The 12634-nt window shown below is 41.1% G+C and overlaps 1 protein-coding gene across 3 annotated transcripts in view; it reads left to right on the forward strand.

Moving 5' to 3' along the window:
• The window catches only part of ARL3 (ADP ribosylation factor like GTPase 3), a 44511-nt gene that overhangs the window by 354 nt on the left and 31523 nt on the right, over positions 1-12634 (forward strand). For 2 of the 3 annotated variants that reach the window (XM_055250801.2, XM_063628215.1), the window contains exons 1-2: positions 7-402; positions 8736-8879. In XM_055250801.2, the coding sequence (XP_055106776.2) occupies positions 22-402; positions 8736-8879 (525 nt within the window). In that variant the 5' untranslated portion in view covers positions 7-21. Of the gene's footprint in view, positions 1-6; positions 403-8735; positions 8880-12634 lie in introns of those variants that run through there. The other variant, XM_055250797.2, reaches the window with a different exon arrangement.

Below are 12634 nucleotides of genomic sequence, written 5' to 3' on the forward strand. Positions count from 1 at the left end.
GCGCTTAAAGCCAAGGAGGGAATGGGACGTCGCTCAGCCTGCTATCTGTGTTCTGGACTGATTTCGGGGGTCGGCAGGGAGCCCCGAGTGTGGGCCCTGGAGGGAGGCCTGGGCCTGGAGAGGAAGGCGGGGCTTGCAGCGGGTCCGAGGCTTGGGGAAGGGGCTGGCAGAGTGCGCGGCTGGCCGGGTGCGGAGCCCGGGCTCCATCATTACTCTGGGGACAGGGGTGAGGGCGGATCCCAGGAACTGCGGAGAGCAGCTTTCGCTAGCAGGCTTAGACTTCCCGGGCAATCGGTCTCGCGGCGCTGCAGTAAAGTGGGGTTCGTCTGGAGCCCGGCCAGAAGTGGAGAGAAGGCCGGCCCCACTGGCTCTGAGGTCGCCCTGGCGGTAGCAGGGGAGATGGTAGCCTAGCTCTCCTCCTTCTCGCGCTGTGCGGGCCCCTGGGGGGTAGGGGAGTAAGTCCCACGACACAAAGGGGTGCCGCTTGGAAGGGATGCCTGGTGGATTTTACGCCGTCTTGGTGTCTGCGTGGCGGGTGCGCTTCCTCAGTCCCGAATTATTTAGTTATTTGCTGAGAGTTTTGCAGGATCTGATTGTTGGTAATGACCGATTTTTCATTCAATACTTAATCCATGTTGATGGAGGCATATTAGCTGTTCGGTCTCTAGAATTTCCTTCGAAACCTTTTTCAATCTCCTCTTGCATGTGACCATACCAGGACCAAAAGATCTTAATCCTAGCTTTGAGGTCTCCAAACTGAAAAGAACGAGAAGTTAAAAATGGAGATCGAACTTCAATCTGGGGCAAGCCTTTTCTCTGTCAGCCCTAATTAAAGCTTTCCCAAATTCTAAATTATGGTTGTGACAGATCTGACCGTTGACATCTGTTTCTTGTTAATGTCTGTACAGTTAGTTGGTGGGAGTTAAAATGGAATTGAGTAATTTTAGAGCTATCAAAGAAAAATTGATTTTGAACCACTTAAAGCAGGTTAGTTGGCTGCAAAGAGCCTGTCATCAAACTTATAGTCACTGCTCCACCTCTCTTCGTAGTTCCTTTCTTGACTTTTAGAAATGTTGAGCCATTTCTGTTCATTTAAGAAGTTAAAAAAAAAAAAAAGTTAGGTGCCCAGGAAGAAAAAAAAATAGATGTTTGGTCAGATTATCCAGTGAGTAGATTTGGAAAGGAAAAAAAAAATCTCAATTGATTTTACATTGTCAGATTGTTAAAGAAGTAGGGTTATTTGATCTGAAGTTGCCAATCACATTTCACACTTGCTACACTTGCAGTTTTTTTTTTTAACCTCAGGCTAAACAGATTTTTACAACTGTTTCTTTTTCTTAATCATTTATACGTGAGCTGTCCGTTTAAAGTTTTTCTCAACAAATGAGTACAAACATAAATATTTACCCAGAAAATAGCTAGAATTGGAATAAAAAGGGCATGCCGAACCAACAGAGATTGAGATTTGTCATTATAGATGAGAAGTGTATGAGAGTTGGCTAACTTTTCCCAGTTTGTTTATCAATTAAGTGTACTGTGTAATTCCATGATTGTTTAATTTATAATTACAGGCCACAGTAAATTAACCACTGCCCATGTTTCCAGGTGCAAATTGGCACTGTATACAACAAATTGACAGTGTATATACAACACTGTTGTATACAACTGTTGTGTTCAATGATGAAAACAGATTTTGTTTTTCTTTTTTCCTTTTTCCTAAGATGAACAATAAGAAATTAGGACAAATTATTCCGGTTTCTTTATCTGGTTTCCCAGAAACATTTTTTTTCTATCTCCAAAAGCGTGAGCTGTTCTTAAAACTTGAAGTGAAACACTGAATTTAGTCAGTGGTGTGACTTAAGTGTATCCCATCTGGCATCCCATGAGCCCCATGGTTAACTGTACAACTGAAGCGTGAACCCCAAGTTTTTTTTGGTTTTTGTTTTAAACTTCAGCTGTGACAAATACATATTTTTTTTCAAATTTGGGTAACTGTGGCAAAAACCCAAATATGGGTTTCTCTGAACATTTAGAGTCAGCTATTTTACCCTTGCTTTAAAGTGCCAGGTTCTTGATAAATTACTAAAATACTAAAATGACAGTAATTTTAGCACATAACTAACCACTTATATTTAACATATGACTCCTTCATTCAGTAATTATTTATGGAGAACTTTCTACATATATGGAGCTTGTGGTCGTCCTCAAGCATGTTCAACATTTGAAGATTGTTCCCAACAGTTATTTATGTTTTCTGGTTAGAAAATGGCCCATGAAAAATTATTTAAAAAAAATAAAACACGGGGGTAGTCTTTTCAGTGGCTGCTATGTGTCAGCTTTACATACATGACCTCATTTCATCCTCATAGCATCATCTCTTGAGATATAAGTATTGTTCCTGTTTTCTTCTTTTTTCTTTCTTTTTTTTTTTTTTTTTTTTGAGACGGAGTCTTCCTCTGTCACCCAGACTGGAGTACAGTGGTGCGATCTCGGTTCACTGCAAGCTCCGCCTCCCGGGTTCACGCCATTCTCCTGCCTTAGCCTCCGCAGCAGTTGGGACTACGGGCGCCCGCCACCACGCACGGCTAATTTTTTGTGTGTGTGTTTTTAGTAGAGACGGGGTTTCACCATATTAGCCAGGATGGTCTCTATCTGCTGACCTCGTGATCCGCCCGCCTCGGCTTCCCAAAGTGCTGGGATTACAGGCGTGAGGCACCGCGCCTGGCCTGTTCCTATTTTCTAGCTGAAACTGTGTGCAGTGTTATATATATACACATATATATATATAAACACACACATACATATATACACATATATATATATATATACACAGAAGCTGAATACAAGTCTGTGAAATTCTAAAGCCCATAACATTCATTGCATTAGGACTCTGGTGAAGTGGGAACCCACTCTTCCTGAGGAGATGCCCAGACTTTGTTCCTTAGGAAACATTATTTGTATTTATTTAGGAGAGGGTGATGAGAAAGAAGACACAGTTTGGATGAAGTTCTCAATTTTGAGCTTTAAGCTGATAGGAGTTCAGTTGAAAGACGTAAAAACAAATGGAAGTCAGTTATATTTAAGCTAGTTATGGGGACTGTATGTACTTGACGGTTGGCTTCGTAATTTCAGAATTTAGATTTTAGCTGATCCTCACAACCACATATATTTTCCATATACCAACGCATTCCTTCCCCCTCCACCACTCTGGTTTCTTTGAATGACCTAGTTTGTATTGTTTTAGGTCAGGGCACCATGCCTCTGCCAATAGTTTAAGCTGATTTCGAGGCAGATAAAACGTCTGTAGTCCATAGCACATCTATTCATGATTTGACTGTAGAAAAGTTTGTTTAAATGTTTTGTGGTTGAGTCAGACCACTTCTGCCCACCAGGGTGTAGATAACTTGTATACACACATGCTGGTAACACACAATATACTTTTAACTGAAGTTCATGTTTCTTAAATTGTTTTATTTGATGTCACAGGAATATAAATCCTACATAGAGATCATGCCTGTTCTGCTCACTGTTGTACTTGGGGCACATTAAGGGTGTTTAATGATAATTGCGTGAATGGATATTTTGGCCAAAAAATGCACTTTAAAAATTAATGTCATTGTATTTATACTGCAAAACTCAGCCCTATAATAAATTTAACTTATAATCACTGTCTCCCTTCATTTGACAGTTAAAATAAAATATGGGCCTATATGTATAGATGCACAGAATAGACTTATTCTGGTCTCTTTCATCCAGCCTCTTAAATCAGCTTACTTTGTACCTTTCAGGCAGAACCCTGATCTCTATAAATATCCTCTTCCCTATTTAGCAAACCCTGATAATCCTGTGATCCCATCCTCAGTATTTGGATTAATATGATGCTGTATTATATTTGCACTTGTCTTCCCTAGACCATGCTTGAAATGCCATTTATCATTTTGCTGGAAGAAAACATTAGCTGAACTTTCCATTTCTCTGTAATTTCACTTAAAGGTGAAGTATCTGAAGTTATTTCCTAATAAGGAAAATTACTTATTAGAAATGTAGAAGTACTGTATTCTACACCATTAGGTTAATAAAGTTTATCTATAGTTAGAATTTTTTTTTTTTTTTGAGACAGTCGAGCTCTGTGTGTACCCAGGCTGGAGTACACTGGCGTGATCTTGGCTCACTGCAACCTCCACCTCGCAGGTTCAAGCGATTCTCCTGCCTCAGCCTCCCAAGTAGCTGGGAATATAGGTGCCCGCCACCATGCGTGGCCAATTTTTTGTATTTTTAGTAGAGGCAGGGTTTCACCTTGTTGACCAGGTTGGTCTCAAAATCCTGGCCTCAAATGATCTGCCAGCCTCAGCCTCCCAAAGTGCTGGGATTACAGGCGTGAGCCACTGCACCCAGCCTTATAGTTAGAATGATTTCTTTTTCTTTCTTATCTGTGATTTGCTCCTCTCCCTTTAAGGTGAATAAACATGTTTGTCTCTTTTTTTTTTTTTTTTTTTGTGAGACAGGGTCTTGCGCTGTCACCTAGCCCATAATGCAGTGGCCTGACCATAGTTCACTGCAGCCTCAAACTCTTGGGCTCAAGCCGTCCTTCTGTCTCAGTCTCCTGAGTAGCTGGAACCACAGGGGCACACCACCACACCTGGATAATTTTTTTTTTTTTTTGGTAGGGATATGTGTCTCGTGTTTGTTGCATAGGCTGATCTTGAATTCCTGGCCTCGAGCTATCCTCCTGCCTCGGCCTCCCAAAGCACTGGTATTACAGGTGTGAACCACTGTGCCTGGCCTTGTTTTTCTCTTAATTCTTTAATTTCAAATGTAATGAGTGTGTAGCAAGTCTCTGCCTGAATAAAAACAGTATTTTTACTGTTTTTAGTAATTTTAGTAATTTCTAAATTTACTAAATTACTAAATTTAGTAAATTTAGTAATTTTAGTAATTTCTTTAAAAGAGACACGTGAGGAAAAACCCAAAACATTAATTTTAAACTTTGAAAATATTTTATAGGCCGGGTGCAGTGGCTCACTCTTGTAATCCCGGCACTTTGAGAGGCCGTCATGGGCAGATTGCCTAAGGCCAGGAGTTTGAGACTAGCTTGGGCAACATAGTGAAACCCTGTCTCTACTAAAAATACAAAAAATTAGCTGGGTGTGGTTGTATACATCTATAGTCCCAGCTACTCCGGAGGCTGAGGTGGAAGGATCACCTGAGCCTGGGAAGTTGAAGCTGTAGTGAACCGTGATTTCACCACTGTACTCTAGCCTGGCATTAGGAGTGAGAGCTTGTCTCAAAAAAAAAAAAAAAAAAAAAAAAAAAAAAAAAAACCATATATATGTATATATGGTTTTCTTTTTTGTTTTTGTTTTGAGATGGAGTTTCGCTTTTGTTGTCCAGACTGGAGTGCAGAGGCACGATCTTGGCTCACTGCAACCTCTACCTCCTGGGTTTAAGCAATTCTTCTGCCTCAGCTTCACAAGTAGCTGGGATTACAGGCGTGTGCCACCGTACCCGGCTAATTTTGTATTTTTAGTAGATACGGGATTTCACCATGTTGACCAGGCCGGTCTCGAACTCCTGACCTCAAGTGATCCACCCACCTCGGCCTCCCAAAGTGCTGGGATTACAGGTGTGAGCCACTACACCCGGCCCCAAAAAATTTTTTTTTAAATAGGAAACAGATCTTCCTTCATAATTTCTGCACTAAGCAGAAAATGCATGAGAAGAACTTTGCCTATATGTCATTTAATGTACTAATTTGATAAATTCCAGATGTTTTATAATTTATTTTAAGAGGTAATGAGACCTCTTCTTTTCACTAACAATCAGGAACTCAGGATGAGTAGTAAAATGGGTTTTCCTCTTCTTAGCCTTTTTATGTCACCAGTCCCCTAAGGATCTCAGAATTTTAATTTTTACTTTTCTGAAAGGTGATATTATAAATGAGTGATTGCAATATAGCTAATAGAAACCAGGGAGACTTCTTGTAAATATAGCTTTAAGAAAGAATGCTGTCAAAGTATTCAAGACCAGATGAGATAAAAACAGCAAAAAAAAAGTCTTGCCTTTGGGTGGATCGCTTGAGCTTAGGAGTTCGAGACCAGACTGGGCAACATGGCAAAACCCCATCTCTACAAAAAATACAAAACTTAGCAGGGCGTGGTGGTGTGAGCCGGTAGTCCCAGCTACTGGAGAGGCTGAGGTGGGAGGATTGCTTGAGCCCAGGAAGTCGAAGCTGCAGTTAGCCATGTTCACGCCACTACATTCCAGCCTAGGCCACAGAGGAGGACCCTGTTCCCCCAAAAAAAAGAAAAAGGAAAAAAAAAAGTCTGGTCTTTTAAAAAGCCAGACTTTTGTTTGTTTCCAATCTATTCAATCTCTGTCCCCCAAATCTTTTGGCATAGAATTTGTCTAGCTTAGACTAAACCTTCCATTTTACTGCTGGAAAAAATTGAGGCATAAAAAGGTTAATGTGGTCCTTAGCAAGTCAGTACAAATACAGTACTAGAAGTGGTAAACAAGGAGTCTCTGAGGCAGAAAGGAATTCTTAATAATTATGCATATTTGCATATGATTGTCCAAAGATGCAGTTGTTGAGAATTATTTCTCAGAAGTATCCTTTGATCTTAGTGAACAAACTGGTTTGAATTATTGCCTGGTACAATGTGAATAACAAATACAACCATTTTACATAATTCTAAGACTCAGTTTGAAGGAATTTCTTCTTGGGCTGGGAGATTAAATTATATGCCCTTTAAACTCTGGGATTCTTTGACTCTTGTTCTAGCCATGTGTCGTTAGGACAAGATCATCAGCTATAGCACAGAACAAATAACTTTCCTATAAAGATGTTCTTATGTTCTTAACTAAAAATCAACATGGTTTATTTGTTTTTTCTTTGTTTTCTTTTTCTTTTTTTTTTCTTTTTGAAACAGAGTCTTACTCTGTCACCCAGGCTGGAGTGCAGTGGCACAAATACAGCTCACTGCAATCTCAACCTCCCAGGCTGTAGCAATTCTCTCACCTCAACTTCCTGAGTAGCTGGGACCACAGGCCTGCGCCACCATGCCTGGCTTATTTGTTTTTTATTTTTTGTAGGGACAGGGTCTCACTATGTTGCCAGAGCTGGTCTTGAACTCCTGGGCTCAAGCAGCCCTCCTGCCTTGGCCTCCCAAAGTGCTGGGATTATAGGCGTGAGCCACCATGCCCAGCAACATGCTTTATATTTCTATCCATAAAAAATAATAAATAATGGCCAGGAGAGGTGGCTCATGGCCTGTAATCCCAGCACTTTAGGAGGCCAAGGTGGGAGGATCTCTGGAGGCCAGGAGTTCGAGACCAGCCTGGCTAACATGGCGAAACCCCATCTCTACTAAAAATACAAAAATTAGCCAGGCATGGTGGCACATGCCTGTAATACCAGCTACTCTAGAGGCTGAGGCACAAGAATTGCTTGAATCCGGGAGACAGAGGTTGCAGTTGAGCCGAGATCACACCACTGCACTCCATCCTGGGTGACAGAGGGAAATATTAGATTAACAGTAAAAAATTCCTTGGTTAATTTTGGTGGTGTTTTTTGTTTGTTTGTTTGTTTGTTTGTTTGCTTCATGGATGCCTTTTATGATTTTTTAACTTCTCTGTTGTACCAAATTTTTCATCTAAAAAACACAGATTATCTATACCATGCACCTATCCTGTAGGGTCTTGTGAAAGATGATAGTAGAACATTTTGAATGAAGAAGTCTTGAAGATGTGTTGAAATAGATAAAATCTTTTTTTTTGAGACGGAGTCTTGCTCTGTCACCCAGGCTGGAGTGCAGTGTGCAATCTTGGCTTACTGCAGCCTCCGCCTCCCAGGTTCAAGCGATTCTCCTGCCTCAGCATTTCGAGTAGCTGGGACTACAAAGCGCCTGCCACCACGCCCGGCTAATTTTTTATATTTTTTGTAGAGACAGGGTTTCACCGTGTTAGCCAGGATGGTCTCGATCTCCTAACCTCGTGATCCGCCCACCTCGGCCTCCCAAAGTGCTGGGATTACAGACATGAGCCACTGTGCCCGGCGATAAAATCTTTTTTAAAAATTTTTTCCTTTTAATTTTTGTGGGTCCATGGTGTTACATATTTATAGGGTACATGAGATGTTTTGATACAGGCATGCAATGTGAAATGATGAAATAGATAAAATCATTAACAGGAAGCCCAACTATAATTTTATATAGCCTTTTTATATATTTTTGTATAACACCTTAAAATCGTGTGTTAACTTGGGTGTGTCATTCTATTTAATTTCACAAGTGTTATCTAGTGTCTGTTTGATAAGTGCGAGCCATTATGGGACAAGTATAGCCCTTACCACGAGAAACTTTAGTAAAGGAGAAAAATACAAACATCAGTTACCTAGTTTGATATGATGAATGTTCTGCTCTAAGTGTATATAAAGGGCTTTAGGAACACAGATGGGGTAGAGTTCACACTCCCAGGAGATTTGGGGTGACTGCTAAGCTAGATTGATAGGAGAAGCAGAAATAAGCCCTGCTACTTACTAAGTTGCTGAATTTACTATAGCACTTCTACCGAAACTTGGAAAGAGGAAGCAAATGGAATAAGTGGCATTAGAATGAAAAATAATAACATAAGCTCTCCATAACCAAGAACTTTTTTCAAGGATAAGTTATTCTGATATCCAGTAATATCAAAGTCAGTACCCCCAGAGTAATCTGTCTCCTCTGTGGTTGTTCAAGGGTTTGCTCTCAATTTTGCGCAAGTTGAAAAGTGCACCAGACCAGGAGGTGAGGATACTTCTCCTGGGCTTGGATAATGCTGGCAAGACCACTATTCTGAAGCAGCTTGCATCTGAAGACATCAGCCACATCACACCTACACAGGTGAGCACTGCCTTGGCTCCAGATGCCGTATGACACAGGAAGACAACAATAGCAATGTGAAAGACAAAATGGGGAATACAGTTTTGTCCACTTCCAAGTTTTGTCTCTGAGAAAAGTCTATACAATCTAAAGATAACCAGATTTCAAAAATATGTAAGAGATTCCATTCTCATGAGGTATTTAGAGTAGTCAGATTCATAGAGACAGAATGCAGAATGGTGGTTACTGGAGCTGGGGAGGGGGAATGGGGAGTTAGTGTTTAACGGGTACAGTGAGTCAGTTTTGCAAGATGAAAAGAGTTCTGTGGATAATGGCCCACAGTGTGAATGTATTTAATACCATGGAACTGTACACTTTAAAATGGCTAAAATGGTACGTTTTATGTTATAATGTTAAAATGTGTACGTGGACACACTTCACAGTGCCCACTTCATCAGGCCACCCCACTGCAGCATCTGCACCCCGCTGGGCTTCAGCCTCCACACAACACCTTTCAGCACATGCACCCCTCTTCCGTGTGTGCCCCTCCTTCCCCACCTGCACATGTCCTCAGCAGCTGCATATTGTACATGTTATGTTACAATTTAAAATATATGTATACATACATACACATGTGTGTGTTTGTGTGTATATAGACAAATCCAGCAGATCTGAGTACCTATATTCTTTTTATTTTTATTTTATTTCTTTAAATTATTTATTTTTTGAGACACAGTTTTGCTCTGTCGCACAGGCTGGAGTGTGGTAGTGCAATCTTGGCTCAACTGCAACCTCTGCCTCCCAGGTTCAAGCGACTCTTGGACCTCAGCCTCGCTAGTAGCTGGGACTACAGGCACACACCACCATGCCCCGCTAATTTTTGTATTTTTTTGTAAAGCTGGGGTTTTGCCATGTTGGCCAGGCTGGTCTCAAACTCCTGACCTCAATGATCCACCCACCTCAGCCTCCCAAAGTGCTGGGATTACAGGTGTGAGCCACCGCACCCAGCCTATTCTTTTTTAAAAAATAGCTTTATCTTTTCTGATTATGAAAGTAGTGCATGTAGAAAACACAGAGAAAGCATAAAGGAGAAAACTCTGAGAAAAACCATGGTTAATATTTTACCGTGTACTTTTCAGACTTAATAAATACAAATATGTATCAACTTTTAAAATAAAAGAACAATTACCTGCCTTTTTTTTTTTTTGGAGACAGAGTCTCGTTCTGTTTCCCAGGGTGGAGTGCAGTGGTGCAATCTCAGCTCACTGCAACCTCTGCCTCCTGGGTTCAAGCGATTCTCCTGCCTCAGCCTCCCAAGTAGCTGGGACTACAGGTGCACGCCACCACACCCGGCTAATTTGTTGTATTTTAGTAGAGACGGGATTTCACCATCGTTGCCCAGGCTGGTCTTGAACTCCTGAGCTCAGGCAATCCGCCTGCCTCGGCCTCCCAAAGTGGTAGGATTACAGGCGTGAACTACCTTGCCCGGCCAATTGCCTGCCTTTTTAAATCCAGTCTCATCAACCTTCCTCTTTCCTGAAGAGGGCAAGCAAGCAAAGCATAAAGGATGAGGGAATGATAGTGCTCACAGCGTGGAGGTTTAAAGACGAGTCCTGGGCCGGGCACAGTGGCTCACGCCCATAATCCCAGCACTTTGGGAGGCCGAGGTGGGCGGATCACAAGGTCAGGAGATCGAGACCATCCTGGCTAACACGGTGAAACCCCATCTCTACTAAAAAGTACAAAAAATTAGCTGGGCATGGTGGCGGGCGCCTGTAGTCCCAGCTACTCTGGAGGCTGAGACAGGAGAATGGCATGAACCCAGGAGGTGGAGCTTGCAGTGAGCCGAGATTGTGCCACTGCACTCCAGCCTGGGCGACAGAGCGAGACTCTGTCTCAAAAAAAAAAAAAAAAAAGACAACTCCTGGCACCATGGCTCATGCCTGTAATCCCAGCACTTTGGGAGGCCGAGGTGGGCAGATTATGAGGTCAGGACATGGAGACCATCCTGGCCAACATGGTGAAATCCTGTCTCTACTAAAAATACAAAAATTAGCTGGGTGTGGTGGCGTGCACCTGTTATCTCAGCTACTCAGGAGACTGAAGCAGGAGAATGGCTTGAACTCGGGAGGTGGAGATTACAGTGAGTCGAGATTGTGCCATTGCACTCCAGCCTGGCGACAGAGTGAGACTCCGTCTCAAAAAAAAAAAAAAAAAAAAAAAAGACAAGTCCTGATTGGAAAAACTGTAGTGGGCTTCTTAGAACTCATTCCCTGTAGGAAATCCTAAGAATGCCTGACCTTTGGTTAAGCCAACAGGGAGAGCTTGTTGGTCTTAGTCACTTTAAAGTGTTTGAGCATTAAAGGTTAGAGGTTTTAGCAAAACCAGAGTTATTTTCCATCACTGTACTGTGATAAGACCCTGGTGTCAGGTTTGAATGGCTGTGCTGGTGTGCATGCATACTTCACGGCCCGTGAGTCTTACTGATTCACAACTCTTTATGGAAAAGTCATTTCAACTGCTACCAAATGAACGATTTTACAGCTTCTGAACAAATTTAATGTATAGCCCAAGCAAATTACAGTAGTCTAGCCTAGAAGGGCTGAAAACACATATTAGTGTGTCAAGATTTCTGCCAGAAAAAGAAGCACTAGTTTTTGTGTGCATGCGCTTGTGGGTTTTTTTTGCTTTTGTTTTTTTTTTTTCAGTATTAGCAATAAACTGTATCTCTCAAGAACACTAACATGAAGACTTCCACACTGCAAACACAGAAATAAACTCAAAGTTAGGAACCCAAAGTTCTCATTCTAACCTTCAGGCTTTGTTTGATGTGTTATAAGTGACTCTCATATTATATTGTGTCAAGGTTTCATATTCTTTAAAAACAAACTTTTATTATTTTTTTGTTTTATATTAGAAAAGGTAATAAATGCTCATTGTAGTAAATTTAGGAAGTATAAATAAATAAAATTGAGAAACTAGAAGTCACCTATAATGCCCAGTCAGACATACCACTGTTCACATTTTGGAATGTATCAAGTTTTTTTCTATGCGTATATATAATGGGTATATTTAAAATAAAAAATAAAAATGGCTCATAGGGGATATACTAGCTTATATCATCTATATCTAGATATAGATTTTTTTTAGAGATGGGGTTTCACTCTGTCGGCCAGGCTGGAGTACAGTGGCACCATCCATAGCTCACTGCAGCCTCAAATTCCTGGGTTCAAGCAATCTTCCCACCTCAGGCTTCTGAGTAGTTAGGACTGCAGGCATGTGCCACCATACCCAGCTAATTTTTTTTTTTTTTGGTAGAGATAGGGTCTCACTACATTGCCCAGGCTGGCCTTGAACTCCTGGGCTCAAGCAGTCCTCCTGCCTCAGCCTCCCAAAATTGGGATTATGGGTGTAAGCCACGGAACCTGTCTCTTCTTGTTCACTTAATAATAGATCATGAACATCTTTCTATGTTATTATATATGTAAATACTTATGTAATATACATCTCTAAATGTTTTTGCCCATTCATCATTATTATTTCCTCAGAATAAATTCCTAGATTTGTTGGGTCTCATGACTTATAGATGTTTAAGCCCATTGATACATATGGTCAAATTCCAAGATTTACTGTTACTTGTATTCCAAGATTTACTGTTATTTATTTTCTGCTTTATTCCAGAAAGGATTCAGTATTACTGAGTTTGACATTTAATATCATTGTTGAGTGTGGAATTTTTAAATACACTAAAGTAGTTTTGCCAGTGAGTCACAATG

This window comes from Symphalangus syndactylus, chromosome 2 (assembly GCF_028878055.3).
Source record: "Symphalangus syndactylus isolate Jambi chromosome 2, NHGRI_mSymSyn1-v2.1_pri, whole genome shotgun sequence".
In the NCBI taxonomy this organism is placed as follows: domain Eukaryota; kingdom Metazoa; phylum Chordata; class Mammalia; order Primates; family Hylobatidae; genus Symphalangus; species Symphalangus syndactylus.